Source organism: Zingiber officinale, chromosome 8A (assembly GCF_018446385.1).
Source record: "Zingiber officinale cultivar Zhangliang chromosome 8A, Zo_v1.1, whole genome shotgun sequence".
Taxonomy (NCBI): domain Eukaryota; kingdom Viridiplantae; phylum Streptophyta; class Magnoliopsida; order Zingiberales; family Zingiberaceae; genus Zingiber; species Zingiber officinale.
In genome coordinates this window covers 135988789-136001257 of record NC_056000.1, presented here as the reverse complement: position 1 = coordinate 136001257, position 12469 = coordinate 135988789, and the positions used below count along the sequence as shown (strand labels likewise).

At 40.7% G+C, this 12469-nt stretch overlaps 1 protein-coding gene across 1 annotated transcript in view; it reads left to right on the top strand.

Moving 5' to 3' along the window:
* LOC122010372 (probable zinc metalloprotease EGY2, chloroplastic) overlaps nt 1-3317 on the top strand; it is a 30006-nt gene extending 26689 nt beyond the window's left edge. Inside the window, exon 12 of the mRNA XM_042566880.1 lies at nt 2976-3317. Coding sequence (XP_042422814.1) covers nt 2976-3227 — 252 coding nt within the window. The 3' untranslated portion in view covers nt 3228-3317. The remainder of the gene's footprint in view (nt 1-2975) is intronic.
* Nucleotides 3318-12469: the final 9152 nt, after the last annotated feature.

Sequence of the window (12469 nt, the reverse complement as noted above, 5' to 3'; positions counted from 1 at the left end):
AACATTATAGAGAGCGAATGATTTGGGTATGACGCTATTCACCCCTTCTAGCGGCTTCCAACACTTTGTTTTTTAACGAACTATATATAATGATACCTATTTCATTTCTCATTTTATTCTTTACCATAACTTAAAATCTAAGTTTTCTATCCTCTTTATCTTTTCCCCTATTTATTGTCTCTTGTAAACATATATTAATCTTTCTCCTAATCATCATATCTACTACCTTGATTGCTTTACCAGTGAGTGTTCCTACATTCCATGTTTCAAATATAAGACAATCAATATTTTTTTTTATCCGACATAGGGCATGAGAACTCTTGCATATTTGACATTACAGTCAAGTTCTCGTGTAGATGTAGCGGTCTTTGTCAAGACGTTGCAGTTGGGCCCTATAACGCATTCCTTTCGAGGAACAACTTAATGTTAGTGCAATAGTTTGATGGATCTATATAAACATTTGCTTATGTTTTAACGCTGGCTAACAATTTAATACAGCCCTCCTTTATCAAATGTTGGGACTAGCCATGCAGAATTTTATTTACTATGGGCGGAGTTTTGCTAGTCATAAGCAATATTAAATTTAACATTCCATTCTCTCCTTTGGCATGGGTATTTACACTTGTTGATCTTTATGAGAAAGGATAACCATCTCAAATCTTTCCTTCTAGATGAAAAGGGCGAATTTGCTTAGTATCGTGAAGTACAGATCTTAGTATCTTTATATGACTTCTCAAAGGCATAGCAATAACAGTAATTGCACTAGTGATTCCTCTCCATCTCTAATTAAATACTATGCCCTTTGGTAGATTTTTTTTATGAGTAAAATGCATCCCTCATGCATTAGGTGTAAGAAGAGTAGGTGTATTTTTCTCACAAATACAAAACTTAAATGACTTCCACTTAATTAAGGCTCAAATGACCAAGTCATCTTGATTCTCTTGGCTCATGCATCTAACTTCATATTTATAGAACACGTGGCTCCAATTGTATTCTGGCTCTATGTTTAAAACAGAATAGGACTTCCACCATATTTTGCCTTAGTTCTATTTCCTCGTAATGTCAGCCCACTAGTGAAGATATGGATTTCCCCCTTAGTACATGGGATTTCTTCATCACTTGTAACTCTTTGAGTTGCTAGTTTTGAATTTGTTCTTTATGTCACCTTTTCAAGTGCATGCATTTATTGGTGTCATAACTATAGTCATTACGGTATTGACAGTACTTAGATCATCCCTCTCGTGGAATAGGAATGCAACTCTAGCAAAGATAAGTTCTTTTTCTCAAACACTAGAAGTGGCTTGAATGGTGGCCCATTAAGGGTTATACCCTCCATCTGCCTCAACATAGGCGTTTGTCTATCGAACTGACTATATTGTTTGTCTTTTGGCTCGTCTTTTCAATTCTTTGACTCTATAAGGCTTTATTTCGCTTGGATTACGTGATTGACTATGACACATTGTTTTACTCTCTCTAGCATCTTAGTGAAGTTCCTTGGAGGGTTCTCATATAGTGAGTTTGAGAAACTTAAGATCTTTAAAGGAAACTTAAAATCAGTAAAAAAATACAACAAATTCTGAGTCTACCTATGTATTGTCTTTAATGAAATTGTTTAGGAATTTAGAAAGAGTCTCGGTAGCTTCTTACCTCAAAGATCATCAAGCTACCATGTTTTCGGTGACGCCTACAAAGTAGGCCTCAAAGTTACAACCAAGCTTTTCTAAAGAGGCAACTCTGGGAGCCACTAGTGCACCACCCATCAGAATGTTGTTGAGAAAATTCAGCACATCATCCATTAGATATTCAATATAAGAACATTGTGGAATTCAATGCCTGTGCATACTCCTCGCCGTCTATGCTTCAGCCAGAGGTGCCCATACACAGGACTCGAAATGCTTTGGTATTGGTTCATCTTACAATTTGAATATGAAAAGAATTTGAACCATAAACATTGGATGCACCTCTATTTTAGAACTCTCTTTCTTTTAGGGGACTCCCTTTCTCACTTTGAAATTTCAACCCGTGGCATGCTCTTTCTCCTTCACAGTGGTTTTGGCTCTTCATTGACTTCTACTGGCTCATAGCTTCCTTTCAACTCTTCATTATACTACCTTTGAGTTATCAACTTCATCTAGGCAATTATGTTTTCCTTGTCAATAACCAAAATGCTTATGGCCCCTGAGTTGAACAACTTTCTCCTGCGCAGGAGGAGGCTGGTGGGTCCTCGTCTTCTTGCCTCTCACCATTGGACATTCTTCTTCTCGGGTGTTGGGCGAACTAAGCATTGATATGTTTTCTTCCCTTATTGACTTCCTGTCTAGTCCAATTTACCATAAACGACAGAAAACTTATTATGATATTTTTATGGGGGCTAGTGGAGTTCACCCAATTCGAATTCAATTTGTTCTAATGGTAGTTTGGGGGCTAGTTCACTTCACCTAAGGTCCCAAATTGGTCGGGTCCTGATTGGATTCGCCCAAGTGACCAGAAGCTAAGGTCCTTCCATTCTATTAGAAATTGCTAAAATTGTTTCCTTTTGAAAAGTCAAAAAAAATCTTAAAGAGATTCTATAAAAAAAGTGTACTCTTTCAATGATAGGAAGGTTCTCCATGTATATGTCCCAGGAGTGAGTGGGCCGTGAGCCTCTCTAAAACTCTTCCCGTCTAGTGCCACAATAGTTGGCTCTTCTTTGTTCTTGTGGATAACACCTGTGCTCCACTGTAGCTATGTGAGCCTCACACATAATTCCATTTAATAGTGTTGAGATTTATAAAACAAAATGTGACAAATCAAACAAAAAGAAAGAGTGTCCTTAGTCCTAAGATTGAGTTCTACCTCTGCACGCCTATTCTTATTCTTCGGAGTCTTCCACTACAAGAGGAAACATAAGTATAGAATATATCTCAAGAATAGTCTTCAAAACTTTTTTTCCTGTAATTTTTATAGCTAACTGGTGAACTTGTTTGTTGAATCAGACATCCACTCGCATATCCGGCGTCACTATTGCTCTGCTTGGAGTATCATCGCTCTTTAACGATGTGGCTTTCTACTGGACGGTCTTAGTATTCTTCTTGCAGAGAGGGCCTATTGCCCCTCTCGCCGACGAAATCACTGAGCCAGAGACTAAGTACATTGGCCTTGGTGTTGCAGTGCTGCTGCTGGGATTGCTCGTGTATCTGCCTTACCCTTTTCCATTCTACAACGAAGGGGTTAATTTTGATTTCTAGGGCTGTTTGCGCTTGAGTTTTATGTTTTAAGTAAACAAAAATTGTAGTTAGTTGATTTCAAGCAATAAAAGCTGTGTTGTTGTTTGTTAAGCTCTTCACCTAACTCTTGCTGCTTTGTTCCCCAAGTAGTTTGCCATTTTTATCTTCAGAAGTTGTATATTGCAAGCCTTATTTATTTAATTGGAATAAGGCTCTCAAAAGTCAAATTTCTTTTTAATTCCTAAAGAATGTTTATGTTATAAGCAACTGAAAACTATTTATATTTATGAATATTGAATTTTGTAAAAAAAAAATTAGTGAAATGAATTGTAATTTAGAATTTCAAAATTATTTTAAATATTATTTTTTTTTAAAAAAATGTGTCTTAGTTATACGTTTGATTATATTTTCTAGTTGCATAAAAAGTCTAAAGTATTTAAACTAAAGAAACATTGTTTATTCATATTATCCGATAAAAGGTGCCCAAGCATTTCATGGGAAATGCTAGTTTCCTTTGCATTTGGTAATAATAGTTATTGTATTGTTTTATAATTAATGAAATTTAGCAGGGATATCGATGATATATTTAGTGGATAATCATAAAAATTAACTTCTACTTTATTATTATTATTAAGTTGGCACTGGGTATTCAGTTTATGTTGACTATAATGTAATCGACTTAGTGTTACGAAAATTTTTCACGGACTATTTTGATAAATTAAGAAGTGTAATCTACCTCCATGGATTGTCATCCTTGTTGCTTCTCATCCTATAATCTCTTATTCTGCCCCATGGAATTAAGTATAATTGTTGATAGTTCCAAAATTACTTTAACACAACCTTAGTGCTCCTTGTTTTATGGTCTTTCAAATATCCCAAACCAATTTTCTAATCTTACCGGACCTTCAAGCCACTAAGCATGTCACCTTAGCTATACCAAGGCACCATCCATGTATCACTCAACATCCTCAAGCCATAAGCTCCCAAGCTCCACCTTCCTTTTCCAATCTTACCGGACCTTCAAGCCGCTAAGCATGTCACCTTAGCCATGTCAAGCCACCATCATGTATCACTCAACCTCCTCAAGCCATAAGCTCCCAAGCTCCATGATATTTTTGTAAATCTTTACATATTCAAATACACATATTAAATATAGGCAAGATCTAATTTAAATCATTTTGACCCAATATCAAAATCTAAGATCATACTAGACTATTTAAGGGTCAATTACATTAAATGATGTTTAACCATCTATTTAAATTAGAAAAACCAAAACAACATTAAATTGCTCATACACATGCAATGAATGCAATACTATGCACCAAGACATAATCCTAGTCTAGCTCCCCTTCACCTAAGCTTTCCCTAGGGTTAGAAATTTTCAAAAATCATCATTATTTTCTCTCATCTCCCTCTAATTTCAAATTAGGTTCCTTCTAATCCCAATATAGGAGAATTCCCAAGAGGAGAATAAAGTTTCTTACTTGAACTTTTTTTTAATCTTCTTCCCTTTTCTATACATAAAAAAAATGCACCAATTATCTCCAAATATTGGTTTTAATTACACATCACCCTCCTTTTATTTAAAATCTCCCATTGTATTTTATACATGGATACCAAGTCCCATGGTCATTTCCACAAGTTGAAATCTCATTTTAGCTTGTGGCAGTTGACTAAAACTCATTCTTAATCGATTCTATAGATGATCAATTCAATTTGATCTCTTAGTGATAATATCAATTGACTCCTATTATTACTGGGAAGGAAGTCATTACTTGAGTGACGACAAATATGGTCACAAATAATACATTCTTCTAAGTGTTAAGAGAATGAGAGGTTGTTGGTTAGTGGTCGGTATGTGAAGGTGAGGTGTGTTTCCCTCCCATCTCCCTCGCATTCCCTCTCCTCGGTGTTTCTTCCTCTCCCACATATGTTTTGTGTTGCGTTGTTTCCTAGTTTTCTAGGTTGGGTTGCTGTTCATGGAAGGATTTGTTCTGGGATTTCATTGTACAAGCAAACTGTTAGGTTTCTGGGTTTTCGATGGGAGCAAGCTGCTATGGTTCTGCTAGGTTTCTAGTTTCCTGCTATAAACAAGCTGTTGTGGTTCCATTTTAAAGTTTTTCTAGAGATCGTTGGAGCTCTTCTTGGCCTAGGGAGGAGGTGGTTGGTCCACAACAGGACAAGGGGGTTGTGGCTGGTCTGAATGTGCAAGGGCAACTACAGGAGGGTGCAAGATACCAAATAGTCTGTTATTATTATTTTGGGTGGTGGTAGGTTCTTATCAGGCTTGTGTAGGAACCTCCCATTTGGCTCTTGCACTAAAATGGCAAGGAGGAGACAAGGGGCTACTGTAAGCAAGGTCCAAACCCAATTACCAATCTGTCTTGGTCCCCAAGGTCCAAGGAGATGGAAATGTGCAGGGAAGTGTAAAAGCTGCTATTGCGATCCCAAAAAATATTACTGAGTTGGAACCACTTGGTGACAAGGCAAAGTTGGTGGCTGCTGAGAATACTCTTATGGAGGACCTGGTTGGCTTCGAGAACGCTAATGTAGCTGATGAACAAGCTCAAAATGTCATAGAGGATGTTGTACAACTGCCACCTACTGCTAAGGTAGACTGGTAAGGACAGAATGAGGTTGATGGCTAGAATCTAGAAGAACCTATTCAGAATAAAAACATTGACCAGCTGAAGGTATGGCCAGAGCTACTGGACTTCCGGTGGAGGATAGACCCCTTGGTGGTGGGAAGCTCTGGGACATAGAAGGTCTTGGGTGGGGCTTTTCAAGGAAAATCAAAAGGTAAAAATGACGACATACCTACAATAGCATAAGGCCATGGGGAAAAGAATATAGGTTGAATATGATGACATTGAATTTGTGGAGGAATCAATGAGCTACTGCTTGGTAGGTTGCTTCATGGGACGACATCTGAGAAAGGATGGTGTGGAGACTATGACTTGTAGATAGAGGCTGCCTCATAAGTTTTTCATGCACAAGAGTGGCTGAATAATTTATAGGTTTTATACGATTGAAGACCGAGAGAAAGTTTTGCTTGGATGCCCTTATTTTGCTTTTGGAATTCCTCTATTCCTAAAGCACATACCTAATTGTTTTCTTTTCAATGAGGATGGGAGATTCATTCTAGCATGGGTTCAAATCCATGATCTTCCTTTGGACGGTTGGATGTTAAAGGTGCTTAGCTTGATAAGCTCAAACATTGGGAAACCATTATACACCGACAAACTGACACAAACTCGAGAAAGACTAACCTTTTCTTGTCTTTTGGTACAGGTTTCTGTAATTGGTAAGAAAGTTAAGAGGGTTCTAATCACATTGCCAAGGGAGTTCATCTTGATTTGGAGATAATATATGAAGTCATGTTGGATTTTTGCGACAAATGTTGGAGAAATTGGCCATCGAAAGGAGAGCTACTGGAAGGATCCACAACACCACACAGGGTCAGCTAGAAATGCAGCGGACATTCACTACAATCTATGAGAGGAAGATGCCATTCAATGTATAGATGGTGACCTCAAGCACCTCCAGTGGCAGATGATAAAGCAACAAATGGTGAAGATGTTGTAAATGAACTTGCAATAGTGGAAGTGGTGGACCAAGTTGTTGTGGAGTATCCATTGGCAATGGATGATCATCCCTAACCATTGCGAACAAAACCTGGGCAACATGAGGCATAACCAGATCATTTGCAATTACAACTAGGCCAAGAGTAGCAAGAGTGGTCACAACATCATCAACTAATTCACAACAACATGAGATGGAAAAGGAATTAGGAAACGATAGTGAGACTGTGGGCTCGTAGAAACAAAGTTCTTGGTCGGTACTTGAAGAACAGAACCTTGCTACACAGAATGTGTCGAGCACTGATAATCTAGCGAACAGCAGTCGAGAGCCCACTAAGGGTTTGACCAGCTACTCTACATTTGGAAATGCTTAACCCTCAACATCAGGCACAAGCAGTGGTGCCATGGAAGGTGTTGGGAACATCTTGTTGGAACCCCAAGGTGTTTTGATGTGATCAAACAAGCTAAGTTAGGTCCTGCGTTTGTTTAACCCTTGTGTCTAAGTGTGCAGGAGCTTAGGAACACAGGAAGTCGAGCGGAAGACGCGGCTAGCGAGAAGGACGATACGGGGAGAGAGCCGACGGGCTCGGTGCGTCCGAGGGACGAGAAACCGGGAAGGAAGGCTGCTCGAGGAGAAGGTCGGAACTTGGGTTCGGGTGAGCCCTATTCCGGATGGCCGAGATCACCCAAGCTAGTGGAGCCGGAACAAACAAGACCCGGACCGAGACGAGCTGAACCGGAGGCGAAAAAGTCAACGTTATTGACTTTGGGCTCCGGGGCGCCCGGAGCCCTCCGGGGCGCCCGGAGCCCTCCGGGGCGCCCGGAGCCCTCCGGGGCGCCCGGAACCCATCCGGGCGCCCGGAGCTGGATTTTGACCAGGATCGGGTCAAACACGATCTGATCGTTGGGGATATAATCTTATCCCTGTTGGTGCAACCTTAGGTCAAGGTTGACCTGGGTGACTCGACTCGAGTTGACCTGACTCGAGGTATATTTTGATGTTTGACAAGAATAGAGAAGTTATATTTTGATGTTTGACAAGAATAGGAACTTGGAGGATTGTGGATGCAACCTTTGGTTAAGGTTGACCTGGTTGACCTGACTTGTGTTGACCTGATTCGGGAAAAGTCCAAGTATGGAGACTTGGCACGGAAAAGTCCAAGCAGGGAGCTTGGCACGGGAAAAGTCCAAGTATGGAGACTTGGCACGGAAAAGTCCAAGTATGGAGACTTGGCACGGAAAAGTCCAAGCAGGGAGCTTGGCACGGGAAAAGTCCAAGTATGGAGACTTGGCACGGAAAAGTCCAAGCAGGGAGCTTGGAACGGGAAAAGTTCAAGTATGGAAGCTTGGCATGGGAGGTCAGAGAGGGCTCGGTAGCTCGTTCTCTGGACCGGACGAAGTCGGAGAGGGCTCGGCAGCTCGTTCTCCGGACTAGGTCAGAGAGGGCTCGGTAGCTCGGTCTCTAGACCGGACGTGAAAGTCGGAGAGGGCTCGGTAGCTCGTTCTCTGGACCGGACAAAGTCGGAAAGGGCTCGGTAGCTCGTTCTCCGGACTAGGTCAGAGAGGGCTCGGTAGCTCGTTCTCTGGACCAGACGAAGTCGGAGAGGGCTCGGCAGCTCGTTCTCCGGACTAGGTCAGAGAGGGCTCGGTAGCTCGGTCTCTGGACCGGACGTGAAATTCGGAGAGGGCTCGGTAGCTCGTTCTCTGGACCGGATGAAGTCGGAGAGGGCTCGGTAGCTCGTTCTCCGGACTAGGTCAGAGAGGGCTCGGTAGCTCGTTATCTGGACCGGACTAGGTCAGAGAGGGCTCGGTAGCTCGTTCTCTGGACCAGACGAAGTCGGAGAGGGCTCGGTAGCTCGTTCTCCGGACTAGGTCAGAGAGGGCTCGGTAGCTCGTTCTCTGGACCGGACGGAGTCGGAGAGGGCTCGGTAGCTCGTTCTCCGGACTAGGTCAGAGAGGGCTTGGTAGCTCGTTCTCTAGACCAGGAAGACGTTAGGGTTTAGGGCTGGGAGGCTCTAAAACTAACACAGGGGCATTGGATCGGTCTGTTGATCGATCCAGTGATACTTTGGTTGACTAGATCGGTCGACAGACCGATCCAGTGATACCTTAGGTATCTGATCAGTCTGTGGACCGATCAGAAACCACACAGAAGCTTTCTGTGGGTTATCTGATCGGTCTGTGGACCGATCAGTTACCACACAGAAGACTTCTGTGGGCTATCTGATCGGTCTGGTGACCGATCAGTAACAAGCGATAGGATTCAGGGTTTAGGGAGGGGGATCGGTCTGTGGACCGATCCACCCATAGGTTGATCGGTCCACAGACCGATCAGGGCTCAACAACCCTCTCTGTGAGAGTTGGGATCGGTCTGGGGACCGATCAGACTAGGGCCTGATCGGTCCAGGTCTAGCCGTTGAGACACAACGGCTAGATTTCTTCTTCTTCTTCACAGGTTCATATAAATCTGTAGAGGGCCTCTACAGTAGTTACCACTGCTTGATCTTCTTCTTGCTGCTTCTTGTTCCTTGCGATCAGAGCTTTGCTGAGCTCTCCATTACTGAAGCTTCGTGTGAGCTTCCCTCGGCTGGTCTCCAACTGATAGTTGCTGCTGTTGTTGGCGTGAAGTTGCTGCTTCATCAACAGTCGACAAGAAGGCAAGCAAACTAGTGTTTTTACATTCATATTGTTCTTGGCTTCTTGTTGTATTTCTTGTACACTGATCTTGCTGTTGCAAGAGAGATTGTGGCGAGGTTTCTCCACCCAGAAGGAGTTTTTATTTGCCGGTTCTCCGGGGTCTCATCCACCGACGGATTGATAGGATTCGTCCACCTTACGGACACGCCGAGGAGTAGGAGTATCATCTCCGAACCTCCTTATATCGTCGCGTTTGAGGTTTGATCTTCTCCATTTTCGTTTCCATCTTTTATTTCCGCCGCGCTAACTAAAATTGTAGGAAGAAACGAGAATTTGGGGTCGGCTATTCACACCCCCCCTCTCTAGTCGCATCCGAAGGTCCTAACAATCCCCTCCAGGGCGCCCGGAACTCCTTCCAGGCACCTGGACCAGTACTATAAATATAGTACTAGTCTGCACATTCAGAACAACTCACTTGTAATAAATTCTTTCTGTGCTTTCAGTTGTTTTCTTTTCATTTGTGTTGTCAACGTTGTAAAGAGGCTTCTCCGCCCAGAGGAGATCATAGTGTGCTTACTTTCCTTGGATTAGCAATCCTCTGATTGCAAACCAAGTAAATCTCTGGTGTATGATTTCTTTACTTAGTCTCTACTTTTTATTACAAGTGTTTATGATATAGTTGAAATCCGAGAAAGGTTCGAGTTTTATTTTGTAGGGCAATTCTGTTGGTTGCTACTCGGAAAGCCTAGAGGTTTCACTGTACAAAAATTTTGTACAAAGGTCTGAACCTTTTCCTAGCTACCATGTGTTCTTTTAAATTAAATTTTAGATCGCCTGCGGAACTTAACACGTTTGATCCAAAACTTAATCTATTTGTTCCTTTTGGTTTTGACTTGGATCTCCTGCGGAACTTAACACGTTCGACCCAAGTCACCTTAAGTTATTAATTCCATTAAATATTAATTTCCATAATCGGTTCCCAGTACTGACGTGGCGAGGCACATGACCTTCTTGGATATGGGAGCAACCACCACCGACTAGACAAAACCTTTTATAGAAAGCTAATATTTAATTTCCTAAAATAACTTTAGGTTAACCAAAGAGAACAATCAAATCACAAGGAAAAGAAAAAACAAAAGAACACAATATCGAAAAACATATTCGAAATTCTAGAACGTAAGCCTCTTGTATTTGGTATTATTTCCATAAATAACTAGCATGATGCGGAAAGAAAAATTACTAGTTATACCTTGTAGAAAAACCTCTTGATCTTCTATCGTATTCCTCTTCTAACCTCGGACGTTGTGTGGGCAACGATCTTCCGAGATGAGAAACCACCAACCACCTTCTTCTCCTCCTAGCTAGGTTCGGCCACAAAAGAAAAAGCTTCACCAAGGAGGAAAATCAAAACACTAACCAAGCTCCAAGAGATGCTAGCTTTCTCTCCTTCTTATTCTTCTTCTCCAAGTAGTATCCGGCCACCACAAGAGCTCTAAGGAAGGGAGAGAGGTTCGGCCACCACAAGAGGAAGAGAGGGAGAGGATGGCCGGCCACACCAAGGAATAAAAGAGGGAGAGAAAATAATAGAGGTTGTGTCTCATGAAGGCACCCCTACCCCTTCTTTTATATTCCTTGGCCCAGGCAAATTAGGAAATTTAATTACAATAAAATTTCCTCAATTTTCTTGACATGATTTTATTGAGAAAAATAAAATAAAATTTTCCAAACTAAAATCAATGGCCGGCCACATCAATGAAGGAAAAAATTAGACAAGTTTTAATCAACAATTAAAACTTCCTAATTTGTTTCCGGAAATTTTAAAAAATAAAATTTCTCTTTAAAAATCTCTTCATGGTTAACAAAAGGAAATTTCTATAATTTTAATTTTATTAATATGTGAATAATTTCAAAGAGAAAATAAAACATCTCTCCAATCTACAAATAAGGAAAGAGATCTAATCTCTTTCTTTAATCTTTTGTAGATCTTTTACAAGAGAGATATTTTAATTTTAATTCTCTTTAAATTATATCTTTCACATAATAATAAAAATTAAAATTAAATTTCTTTTTTAATTTAATTTGGCTGGCCCTACTAGCTTGGGTTCAAGCTAGGGCCGGCCACCCAATAATATACCTAGGCCGGCCCTAGCTTGGTTCCCAAGCTAGCTTGGCCGGCCCCTTATTGGTGGGTATAGAAGGTGGGTATAGGTGGGTATAGAACTCTATAAATAAGAGGCTACGATAGGGACCGAGAGGAGGAATTGGTTTTGGTCTCCGATAAAATTAAGAACTGTCATTGAACACACAACTTAATTTTATCAATGATAATTCATTCCACTAGAGAACTATCATTGAACTACCGCACCAATCCCAAATTACATTTTTGGGCTCCTTCTTATTATGAGTGTGTTAGTCTCCCTGTGTTTAAGATATCGAATGTCCACTAATTAAGTGAGTTACTGACAACTCATTTAATTAATATCTAAGTCCAAGAGTAGTACCACTCAACCTTATTATCATGTCGGACTAAGTCCACCTGCAGGGTTTAACATGACAATCCTTATGAGCTCCTCTTGAGGACATTATCAACCTAGTATCTCTAGGACACAGTTTCCTTCTATAATCAACAACACACACTATAAGTGATATCATTTCCCAACTTATCGGGCTTATTGATTTATCGAACTAAATCTCACCCATTGATAAATTAAAGAAATAAATATCAAATATATGTGCTTGTTATTATATTAGGATTAAGAGCACACACTTCCATAATAACTGAGGTCTTTGTTTCTTTATAAAGTCAGTATAAAAGAAACGACCTCTAATGGTCCTACTCAATACACTCTAAGTGTACTAGTGTAATTACATAGTTAAGATAAACTAATACCTAATTACACTACGACCTTCCAATGGTTTGTTCCTTTCCATTATGGTCGTGAGCTACTGTTTATAATTTATAAGGTACTGATAACATGATCCTCTGTGTGTGACACCACACACCATGTTATCTACAATATAAATTAATTGAACAACTACATTTAT